This window comes from Engraulis encrasicolus, chromosome 10 (assembly GCF_034702125.1).
Source record: "Engraulis encrasicolus isolate BLACKSEA-1 chromosome 10, IST_EnEncr_1.0, whole genome shotgun sequence".
Lineage (NCBI taxonomy): Eukaryota > Metazoa > Chordata > Actinopteri > Clupeiformes > Engraulidae > Engraulis > Engraulis encrasicolus.
Genome location: NC_085866.1, coordinates 721,559 through 734,212, shown reverse-complemented (window position 1 = coordinate 734,212; position 12,654 = coordinate 721,559). Strand labels below are relative to the sequence as shown.

The window sequence follows — 12,654 nt, the reverse complement described above, 5'->3', positions numbered from 1 at the left end:
AGAACCAGGATTTAATGCTCCCAATTATTTTTTTTATTGTCACGGAAAAATTAAAAAATAATTGGGAGCATTAAATCCGGGTTGTAGCGGACTTTTCTCTCATTTTTTATCCACATTTTTGTTTGACCCATAACTTCTGACTGGGTGGATAGATTTGTCCCAGATTTGGTGTGTGAATGCTCTAGGGTAGGTTCATGAACTGATTCGAGTTTGGAGGCCAGCACTTTCAAGACGACTGATTTCAAGATGGCCAAATGTTTGTTTGGCCCATAACTTCTGACCAGTTGGATGGATTTGTCCCAGATTCTGTGTGTTAATGTTCTAGGGTAGATTCATGACCTGATTAGATTTTGGAGGCCAACACTTTCAAAATGGCGGAATTTTCATTTGGCCCATAACTGGGTGGATTGACTTGCCCGGTAATACCTTATTTTAATGGTTCACCATGTCAGTGAATCTACCACATTAGGTACTGTGTAATAACTAGTGTAACAATATTTAATACCATGTAATACTAGTGTAATACCAGTGTAACAATATGCAATACCCTGTAATACCACTTGGTACATGGTGTTACACTGGTATTACATGGTATTAAATATTGTTACACTGGTTATTAATACACTGTACCTAATGTGGCAGATCCACTGTAAAAGTGAATTATTAAAACAGTGTTACCATTCGCCCCATATTTTTTGCTTCGTTTTCACAATAAGTCTAGGCACGTCACCTCATTGATCTATGTAGAGATATTAAATATATTTCTAAACATTTTTTTTGTATTTATAAAAATGTGTACGGGAGTGGTAGGAATGATGGGGGGACTGGAAGCGTTGCATTTGTGGGATATATTGCACAGGCCTAGTTTCAAATCTAATAACTCCAGCATGTCTCAGATAAGTTGGGACAGTGAAATTCAATAAACATCAGAATCAGTAAAATGACACAAGGAAGAACATTTCAACATGAATTATATTGACGGACAACATGAATGTTCTTCTCTAACAACACACTTTTAAGAAGAAAATTACGAACTGTCAGATATAATGTCCACAATCCTGTCATGACGGGAAATGTAAAGGCCTCTGTAAAAAGGCCAACTGTTCAGTATACTGTATGTGACATTGATTCAATTCCTTCCTCTTGTCCATGGTGGATACAAAAAGGTGAGTGGGAGCTTGGGTACCAGATTGATAAATACCTGGCTTTGGAGCCTGGCTAAGCTTTGTGTGTGAAAGTCTTCATCAACTGATGAGTTGTGAAAAACTGTATGTGAAATAGTGATCTGCAGAAAGGACAAGAATGTCGCAGGCTGTCTTGCAATACTGTTGCTACCACCGCGTTGCGTTTTTGTTCCTAATTATTTCCTCAGGAGGTGTATTGTATGTGTGATATCGGCTCAGTGTGTGTGTGTGTGTGTGTGTGTGTGTGTGTGTGTGTGTGTGTGTTGCGTCCGGTGTTGTGGGAAGAGGTGTAAGACCAGACTCATTTGAGGATCTGACTTAACTTTCAAGAATCTGTCATAATAATGTATATTGCTGAACGGCATCCCTGGGCCTAAGGTTACCTCAAACGTGTTTGCGTAATTCCTGACTTATAAAAAGAGGGTGATCATAGAGTCTAAGTCACAGACACTGCTGCTGCTGCACAGACTTCTGCCACCAGTGACAGACGGGGCTTTCTTACTCTTAAAGGTAAGATATTAGACTTGGCAGTCTTAGAAGGTGAATAACAGGGTTTGATTAGAAATATTAAATGTAAAATATTGTTATATCTCATTTGATTATCTACAGTCAATCCGGAAAGTATTCACAGCGCTTCACTTTTTTCACATTTTATTATCTTACAGCCTTATTCCAAATGCTACAAATGAATCTCTGTTGTCAAAATCCTACACAAATTATTCCATTATGACCATGTGAAAAACAAGTTGTCTTGACAGTTTTGAACATTTATAAAAAATAAAATACAAAGAAATAATTTTTACAAAAGTATTCGCAGCCTTTGCTTAGTACTTTGTAGAACCAGCTTTGGCAGCAACTACATTCATTTTTTCATTTTGAAATGAAAAGGGATTAAAAGGGAGGTCATCAGTGTGTGTTTCAACCTTTCAGGACTTTGAAATTGTACATTTTGAGTCTGCACCAGGCTAAAATAGATGGGTGTGAGTTTTGAATGAAATCCTATGGAGAGTATCATGGTTTGCTTCTGTAGTCACAGTGCATGTTGACATGCATGCTTTTTTAGATGTAATTCAGATTTCCAATGTTGACGGCATTCATACATCCCCAAACGATGTCAGTCCCACTACCATACTTGACTAGCCAGATGATGCACTGTTTTTTTTTTTTGTTTACCACCACACATGCTTAACACCATCTAAAGCAAATTTGTTTATCTTGTGTGAAAAAAGTGAAACGCTGTGAATACTTTCCGGATTGACTGTATTTCTGTATAAGAAAGCAGAGAGAGCGTAAGAAGCAACCAGACAGAGAGAGAGAGAGAGAGAGAATTCTGTTTTTTTTCATCACCACACACACATTAGTGAGTCATGCCTGTGACTGATGTATCTATAACACTCATACAATTGTGGACAATTATTATGAATAAAGGAGCTTGTGCAGGCTTAGGTTTAGCATAACCTCCACTCAATACTTCTTGATTTTACTTAGCAGGTCAGTAATGATTGTATGGTGTAAGCCACTCAGCGTCTGTTGAATGTTTTATTTTACAGTGACTTGGAAGATGAGGGCTGCCATCTCACTGCTGTTGCTGCTGCTCTCCATGTGTGGAGTCCAGACAGAGAGCCACGGCACTGAAGCCTCTACCCAGGACGTCTCTGCTGAGCTGAAGGAACTCAGAGACATGGTGGTGGACCTGAGAGCAACAGTACGACATACTCAACGTGAATTTAAGGTTTTGGACGCTAAGAATGTAGCAATGAAAGGAAGGTTTGTGACCAGTGAGACTAAGGTTCAGATTCTGGACAAGGGGCAAGAGGCAGAGTTGGCCATATTGAAGACCCGACTTTCAGCTACAGAGACTGAGGTCAAGGCCCTGAAGAAGGAGCATGAGCAGGAGCTGGCTGCTCTGAGGACCAGACCGGCTGCTAATGAAACTGAAATAGAAAATCTGAAGAGGGAAAATGCAGCACAAGAGGTAGAGCTGAAAGCAGTGAAGATCAGACTGGCAGCCACTGAGACTGAAGTGGAGAATCTGGAGAAAGAGATCAGAGCAGCACCCAAGGTGGCCTTCTCAGCAGGTCTGAGGCAATCTAGATGGGGGCACACAGAGTCTGGGAGTAGTGACCTGAACTTAGTGTTCAAGGGAGTCTTCACCAATGTAGGAGAGGCCTACAGCAGCGCAACTGGCTTCTTCACAGCTCCTGTCAGGGGGGTCTACTACTTCAGGTTCACTGTTATGGATACACTGGACACACGCTACATGGGTATCAGGATGAATAAGAATAGATGGCAGGTCATGAGACTGCAGAAGTATGGCACTGATGGAAGGCCCGGCTATCTGTCCAGTGGCCTGGCTCTGCAGCTGGAGAAGGGAGATACAGTAAACCTGGTGCTACCAGCTGGCTACAGGCTTAGTGATGTTGTTAAGTATAGCTACAGCACCTTCAGTGGCTTCCTGCTCTTCCCTCTCTGAACACCAGAAGATCACTATGACCACTTACCATTAATTTAGGAGATTATTTGTTTGAAAAAAGGATAAATGTAAATTCTTATCATGATCAAATAAATGTGTCTTTAATTGCATATCTATCAGTTTATCATTACACGCCTGCCAATACACCAATAGTGAGACTTATGCTATCAGTGACATGTGTACAGTGGTGTAGTCTACTTTTTATGGTGGGTATACTGTATATTTGAGCATTTTTTGAAGTGGGTATACCGTAAATATTTGTGCTATTCAAAACAATGGATCAATCGATTTTAAGTGGGTATACTGAAATCCCTGAAATTTAGAAGTGGGTATACGCCGTATACCTGCGTTCTACGTAGACTACACCACTGATGTGTCCTATCTATAAACCCCATAATGCACGCTGTACCAGCAGTGTAGTCTCTGGGGAAAGAATCGTAGCTGCTCTAGAAAGCAAGTTTCGTTCTCACTCTCGATAGGCAACTTGTTTTTACTAATATAACCTCCTTAGGGTATGTAAAGCAATATTCTGCCTGTTGTCACCCTGAAAATGTGCACGTTGATTTTAAAAATAACAAAAATAAAAAGACTGGGGATGACGTCAATGTGAAGTCTCCGCCCATCAAAGTTGAAAAGAGAATACATGTATTTATCTGCATTTCGTGCTTTTTTCATAGGCAGATAATTCACCTAATCATTGAAACAAGGTAGGCATTTCTTTCATGGCCATTTTGTTTTCAATGGAAAAAATAACACAGCTCGCATTTGTTTACTGACACGTAGTTTTGGGCTTTGATAGGCCACAGGCACAGTTATATCGGCTTAGCCTACTTCTCTTCATAGAAAGGGCATTTAAATAACAATTTCAAGAGTTCAGATGCAAAAACCCCTAACTCCATAAATAAAATCTTAAAATATGCAATTTTGATAGCTTTGTATTAAATAAAAATGAATTAAGATTATTTTCTGAAATGGCACTTAGGGGGTTTTGCATTTAAACTCTTCATTTCAAATCACTGTAACCAAGGCTTCTGTGAATAAACCAAGGCGAAATGAAGATATCACATGTGAGCAACACAAAACTATGCCTGATATAATAAAAGGTAAATCCATTAAATAATAATGATGAGAGTGCATAGTGTCAGTCTTCCTATAATCAAAAGGACGCAGCATGACACTTTGATACCACATTTCTAAAAGCCATCTTTTACACTGAACACTTGTTTGCACATCGATGACATTGCATCTCTACTCTACTCTAGAACTCATTTTGGAGATTAGACCTTTGTTGTCCATGCGTGACACTAATTCATGCATTTGTTACATCTAGATTGGACTACTGCAATGCATTATTTTCTGGCCGTCAATCTAGCACTATAAGTAGGCTTCAGTTAGTGCAAAATGCAAGGGTTTTAACAAGGACCAAGAAATTTGAACATATTTCACCAATCCTAGCCTCCCTCCATTGGTTGCCTGTTCACGTCAGAGAAGACTTTAAAATCTTGCTGCTCACATACAAAGCCTTACACGGCCAAGCACCCACTTATTTGTCCGAGCTGCTCACACCCTACACTCCAGCTCGGTCCCTGCGGTCCATGCATGCTGGACTCCTATCAATCCCTGTGGTGCGGAAGAAGTCTGCTGGCCACAGGGCTTTTGCCTTCCGCGTACCTACATTGTGGAACAATCTTCCCCTTAATGTTAGGCAGGCAGGCTCTATAGGGATCTTTAAATCCAGATTAAAAACATTTTTGTTTTCTTCGCATTATGTTAGGCTCTGAAATGCATTGGTCTTTTGTTAATAATTTACTTAAAAACAAACTTAAAAGCAAATATTTTTATTTTACTTTTTTCCACCTATACTTTTTTAGTATTAACTTAAATTATATAAATTTTTACCTCTACCAGGGGAGGCGCTATAGGGAGGGAGAGTACCTGGGATGCAGTACTGTACTCTACCAGGGGATGCGCTATAGGGGGGAAGAGTACCTGGGATGCAGTACTGTACTCTACCAGGGGAGGCGCTATAGGGAAGGCTGTATAGGCAGAGCCGTATATAGAGAGAGTCTGGCCAACTCGAATCATGGCGCCATTTTCGTTCCCCACGGCGAGGATTCTACCGTGTAACCCTATGGGCAGCATACCGTCAAAATCGCTGGATCTAAAATACAATTAAGGCTTCATAGACCATCAAACTTGGGTTGTAGTATCATCAAGATCCCAACATATGAAAACAAACGTTAACAAGTTCGTTCGTACTATAGAAGGGGTTTGCTTAAAAGAGGGTTTTGTCGGCATAGTTTTGATGTGCTCAGCAGTGCATTCAAGCGTTGCCGAGTTGTTGTTGCCTAGGTACAGCCAACGTCAAAGTCGATATTTAAGTAATGTAGGCTACATAAATAATATTCACAACGATGTTCAAGTTCATGTACAGGGACCCTGGTGATATTTGCGCCAAAGTTTCACGTTGTGTCGAGATTTAGTAGTTTAAAAATAACGATGTGCTCAGCAGTGCATAATCACGATTGCAGACAGTAGAACTGTAGGATGAGTCTGGATGCTCATAGCAGTCTGGATATTCATAGAGACTGGACGTGAGTTTAAATCGCAGGGGGAAAGGACCTTATATTTAGCGCGACAGAAATAATAACTTGGTGGGCAAAGTTATGTTTTCACAGTATAGCATACTTACAGGTGGCAATTAAGATTTGACAAGCTAATTTCAAGTTATGACAGAAACATAACCCCATGCCATCATCACGACTATTTATTTCTTTCAAAAGTAATTGTTAACAAAAGTCGAAGGGGGGAAATACGTTTACCTCACACAACACGGAGAAATCTGCTGCTTTCCGGTTATTAATTCTGACCTTTAATCCATAAAGGGGAATTTATATCCATGCATGTCCCAAATCCTCCGTTTATGTCACGAGTTAAACGATGCTGTTTGTTCCTCCTGACCCGGCCCTGCACTACAGCCATATGCACAACAGTTTGTCATAATAATAATGTTATAATATTATAGTGAAGCGTTGTTTTTTATATCTGATAATGCTCATTAATGGGAGCGTGGGGTAGAGTTCTCAACGGGCCTGAAAATGTCAACCCGACCCTACCCGGCCCGTGGCTTTTAAAGCCCGAGCCCGATGTTATCTGTCACATCACTGGAATTATCTAACCGAACCCGGCCCGAGGCCCGAAGTCGGGGGTCGAGTTTCCCCACGTTATCCTATGGAGAATGACGGGTTGTGGTGGGTCTTTAAGGGCACTTATGTGCAGGAAACTAGTGAAAAGATATTTTCCACAATAGAAACATAATATAAAATTGGGAAACTTAGGCCTACGTTCTTGCTATTTAAGCAGAATCATCCACAGCGCGATTTCAATAACGGCAACAACAATCTATCCACCTTTTGTTTTGACTTCTAAATGTAGGCTTAGGCTACTACATTTCCATCCCGAGTGTCTGATTAAATGTAGGCTACGTGAAGTTGCCCCTCCCTCCTTGTTTGTTCATATGCGCGGATGAGATGGAAAGCCTGGCTGTGCCAAACATTGTTTAAAAGTTTCATCAAATTTTGGTCGGCACACAAGGTTTTGGACATAGCCTACTAATTTCTAGTGGCACCTGGGCTACGGTTGATGCATGGATAAGCCATGTAGCAAAAAAGACAGATAGCCTAGGTGAGAGGATGAGATCTTCCTCGGCTGGCGAGCGCTCCCATGTGTGTGCGCGCCTTTCCTTCCCGACAGTTGCTTACAAGTCGAAAACAGCACGAAAACAGCAAAGACAATGTGATATTTCATTCAAACAGGGCCTACACGCTCCAAATAAAACATTGGCTGGGGGATTTTCAACCAGACCGAAGCGCGAGCAGACAGTCAGTGTGAAAAGTCAAGTCTACCGGAAAAATCGCCGTCTTCGCTGCCGCTCGCTTACCATCGGTGCACGAGCCATTTAAATAGTGAAGTGGCATATCGCAACAGCACATGCGGATTAGCCAAATTATATGCAACAAAGTCGCCAACAAAGCGTGGATTTAACGTTTAATACGCATATGCCAACGTTGTGTGAATACGGGGAAAGGATAGCCTAATTGGAAAGCCACTGTCCTTTCCATAGAAGACCGCTTCGGCTTCGTTTCACCTCATAAGCATAATTTCCATGCACTGCATTTGCTGAGACTACTAAGCATAAAGTTAGCGATCAAACTAAAAATATGCTATTTGTTGTTGTCGTTACAGCATTTAATAGGCTAGGCCTATATGGCTGTTGTTTAAAATAGCCATTGGATTGCCAACCGTTCCTTGTATTAAGAAAGAAAAGGATGGTTCCATGAGCTGACATGGGACTGAATATCGTTAAAATTGCATCTAAGATTTTTTTTCCCGTTTTTATTCGTTTGCGTAATTGTAGCCAGTGTAGTTTTTCTGTGACTTCAGGGACCTCTGTCCAACTCATCATCGCTGTGATGTCATGTTTGTTTTGCATTCCGGTACCTTGTGATTTACAAATTAAGCACTGCGCGCAACGTTGCATGCAGCAGCCTGCCAGACCTTCGTTACGCAGGCCTACATAGGCCTATATCTAGATAGATAGGCCTAGCTTTAGGCCTACTGACCCATCAAGGGGAAATTCGCCATGATTCACGATAAACAGCAGAACTGGTTTTCTTTTTTTTTTTTTTTCACTGGGCGGAAAAGATTGAGCCCGCGGACCGAACCGACCCGAGCCATATGCTTATATTTTCGACCTGAACCCAAGGGGCCCGTCGGGTTTGTCGGGCTGACCTACCCGTTGAGAACTCTGGCGTGGGGAACGAAAATGGCGTCCGTAAAACATGTGACCAGCCCAGAACCAATCAAAATAGTGGATAGCTTGAACGTTCGACCCCATAGTTGTCCAGACTCTCTCTATATACGGCTCTGGGCTGTATACCTGGGATGCAGTACTGTACTCTACCAGGGGATGCGCTATAGGGAGGGAGAGTACCTGGGATGCAGTACTGTACTCTACCAGGGGATGCGCTATAGGGAGGGAGAGTACCTGGGATGCAGTACTGTACTCTACCAGGGGATGCGCTATAGGGAGGGAGAGTACCTGGGATGCAGTACTGTACTCTACCAGGGGAGGCGCTGTAGGGAGGGCATTTGCCTGGTCCTCGATGGTTTTAGGAAAAGGACACATTAAATAATTCAGAGGAATACATATTTAAAAAAAATGTTTCCTTAAAAAATGTTTATTTAAAAAAATATATGTGGAAAAATGCAAATGGACACAGCATAGACAAGTGTGTGTGTGTGTGTGTGTGTGTGTGTGTGTGTGTGTGTGTGTGTGTGTGTGTGTGTGTGTGTCTGTGTGTGTGTGTGTGAGAGGGCATAGCCTAACCCTAATGAGGCCATATCTAACCTCTAAATGTCACCAGTGGTGTGTGTGTGTGTGTGTGTGTGTGTGTGTGTGTGTGTGTGTGTGTGTGTGTATGTGTGTGTGTGTGTGTGTGTGTGTGTGTGCGTGCATACGTCTGTGCATCTGTGTGTGTGTATGTGTGCGTGTGTGTGTTTACACTGAATGAGGGCAGCTAAATGGCACTAGTGGAGGTACAATCACTTTCATGGCAACCTGCAAGAGTGTGTGTGTGTGTGTGTGTGTGCCTGTGTGTGTGTGTGTCTCTGTGTGTGTCTCTGTGTGTGTGTGTGTGTGTGTGTGTGTGTGTGTGTGTGTGTGTGTGTGTGGTTGTTGTTGTTCAGTTGGTCTCCTCTTCTTCCTTCCTGAAGATAACGCGAGTAACTAAAAGGGGCGGGGGAGTGGGAGGAGCAAATTCATGTTCGTTTACTTTCATTTTTACATTTTGTTTATAATGACAAGTGTTGAGGGAGAAGCAATAAGTTATATGTTGGATTACATGTATTACTTAACAGTATTTCTCAATTGGTTTTGTACATTTCTCAAATCTCCCTCGCAATTTGCAAAACATAATATTCATTCTCAAAATAGCTTTAACAAATGGCAAAACACTGTGGATAACCTGCAAAACCGAGTCTCTTGCTCAAAACCCTTAGTTTGCTTTCAAAACCAAGTTTTTTGCGTCAATGAACGTATCAGCGCCAGCAGAATGGTTAGTCATTGTGTCATAGCCCCAGGTACGACACGCACTGGATCCTCTGCAGTTTGCCTACCAAGAGAACGTGGGAGTGGAGGATGCTATCCTGTATCTCCTCCACAGGATACATTCTCACTTGGACAAGGGTGGCTGTGCTGTGAGAATCATGTTTTTTGATTTCTCCAGCGCTTTCAACACTATTCAACCACTGCTGCTGAGAGATAAACTGGTGCAGATGGGAGTGGAGCCTGGCCTGGTGACCTGGATCACTGACTACCTCACGGAACGACCCCAGTTTGTAAGGATGGGTGACATCACATCTGAGACAGTGGTGAGCAGCACAGGAGTACCACAAGGAACGGTGCTTTCCCCCGTACTCTGTATACGACAGACTTCAGCTACAACTCTGCGACATGCCACATGCAGAAGTTCTCAGACGACACTGCAATTGTGGGGTGTATCAGAGATGGTCAGGAGGAGGAGTACAGGGGACTGGTTGACGACTTTGTGGGATGGTGTCAAAACAATCAGCTGCACCTGAACACCACCAAAACCAAGGAAATGGTAGTTGATTTCAGGCGCTCCATCCCACCCTTGGTGCCTGTCTCTATTGGGGGAGAGAAAGTGGAGACTGTCAGCACTTACAAGTACCTAGGAGTGCACCTCGACAATAAACTGGACTGGTCCACAAACTCAGATGCACTCTACAGGAAAGGCCAAAGCAGGCTCTATTTCCTCAGAAGGCTGAGGTCCTTCAATGTCTGCAGCCGACTTCTGCTTATGTTCTACCAGTCTGTCATGGCCAGCGTGCTCTTCTTTGCTGCGACGTGCTGGGGAGGAAGCATCAGGAAGAGAGATGCTGGACGCCTTGACAGACTGGTGAGGAAGGCGGGATCAGTGGTGGGCATGGAACTGGAGACACTCACCTCAATAACCGAGAGCAGAACACTGAGCAGACTAGACTCTATTATGGACAATCAGCATCACCCCCTTAACGCCACCTTCACTAACCAACTGAGTCTGTTCAGCCACAGACTCCGTGCTTTCACCTGCAGGACTGACAGACTAAGGAAGTCCTTTGTCCCATGGGCAATTCAGCTGTTTAACAACACACAGAAGGACACTAAGAAGAACATCATCATAGGGGACTGGACTGCCTGAGATGCCAGAGCTGGCCCAGCCCGGGAAACCTCTTGGTGTGTGTGTGTGTGTGTGTGTGTGTGTGTGTGTGTGTGTGTGTGTGTGTGTGTGTGTGTGTGTGTGTGTGTGTGTGTGTGTGTGTGTGTGTGTGTGTGTGTGTGTGTGTGTGTGCTGTCCAATAACTGCACTAAGGAACTTTTGACCCTTGACCATACTTGTTTTTCCTGCTTACCACAAGCAAAGACAGTGATCTGTCGGAGCTGGCCCAGTTACTGGGGAACGTGTGTGTGTGTGTGTGTGTGTGTGTGTGTGTGTGTGTGTGTGTGTGTGTGTGTGTGTGTGTGTGTGTGTGTGTGTGTGTGTGGTGTGTGTGTGTGCTTGCCTAAAACACTTACCTGTACTTTACTGTGACATTGTAAGAATGTTCAACCCCTATCATACTCTGTACACTCCCTCAATCTGTATATGTTGCCACTGGGACACATTATCGAGAATAACTCCATAAATTACCATAGCTATGCGGATGATACCCAGCTCTACTTATCTATGTCCCCAAATGACTATACCCCCCTTGAATCACTCTATCATTGCATGGACCAAATTAACAAATGGATGTCTCACAATTTCCTCCAGCTGAACACAGATAAAACTGAAGTAATTATATTTGGGAAAAGAGAGGAGAGACAAAAGATTGCTACTATCCTTGAAACGAAGGGACTGAAAGCAAGGGAAACAGTTAAAAATCTTGGGGTCCTCATTGACAGTGACCTAAACTTCAACAGTCACATGAAAGCTATTACTAAGTCTGCATTTTATCACATAAAAAACGTCTCTAAATTTAGGGGCCTGATGTCTAAACATGATCTGGAGAAGCTAATACATGCCTTTATTTCTAGTAAAGTTGATTACTGTAACAGTCTTTTTACTGGCTTCCCCAATAAAACCATTAAACAGCTTCAACTTGTACAAAACGCAGCTGCAAGGGTTCTTACAAAGACAAGGAAGTTCGACCACATTACTCCAATTTTAAGATCGCTGCATTGGCTCCCAGTAAGCTACAGAATTGATTTTAAGGCTATGCTACTTGTGTTTAAATCACTAAATGGAATGGGACCCACATATCTACTGGATATGTTTCAGCTGTATGCACCAACTAGGTCACTAAGGTCAACGGAGAAGAATTTGCTGGTGATTCCAAAAGTCAAAACAAAGTGTGGAGAGGCAGCCTTTAGCTTCTATGCTTCAAAGCTTTGGAACCAGCTTCCAGATGACATAAAAAATGCACCCACTATTGATAGCTTTAAATCTAGACTCAAGACAAAGCTGTTCTCAGATGCTTTCCCCTAGCTTAAATTACTTATTCTTATTATTTTTATTTTTTATTTAATTTGTTTTATTTTATTTTATTTTATTATTATTTTTACCTTATGTTTTATCTTAATGTTTTTTAAATGCTTTTTGACTCTAATTCATTTCCTTCTTTCTTCCCTGTTTCCTTTCATTTACATTTGTTAACTTTGTGAAGCACATTGAGTTGCACCTGTGTATGAAATGCGCTATATAAATAAACTTGCCTTGCCTTGCCTTGCCTTACTTCTACATACTATACTATATCATAGATGCATCCATCAACCCTTGTTGTCTACCTTAACTGACAGAGTATGTTTTTTTTTCTGCATTGGTCTATCCCAACTCACAGAATGTCTTTTTGCACAATTACCTTTTTTACATTTATCTCTATTTTATTTTCCCCACC

General features: G+C 42.1%; 1 protein-coding gene across 1 annotated transcript; it reads left to right on the top strand.

Annotated features, from left to right (window-relative positions):
- Window positions 1-1,678: 1,678 nt before the first annotated feature.
- On the top strand, window positions 1,679-3,672 carry LOC134456482 (heavy metal-binding protein HIP-like). The gene is made up of 2 exons (XM_063207847.1): window positions 1,679-1,694; window positions 2,735-3,672. The coding sequence occupies exon 2, from the start codon at window positions 2,746-2,748 to the stop codon at window positions 3,655-3,657; it is 912 nt and encodes a 303-aa protein (XP_063063917.1). The 5' UTR covers window positions 1,679-1,694; window positions 2,735-2,745; the 3' UTR covers window positions 3,658-3,672.
- The last annotated feature ends 8,982 nt before the right edge of the window (window positions 3,673-12,654 follow it).

Excerpts from the sequence above, each read along its gene's own strand:
- LOC134456482 (XM_063207847.1), top strand. The coding sequence starts at position 2,746 with ATGAGGGCTGCCATCTCACTGCTGTTGCTGCTGCTCTCCATGTGTGGA.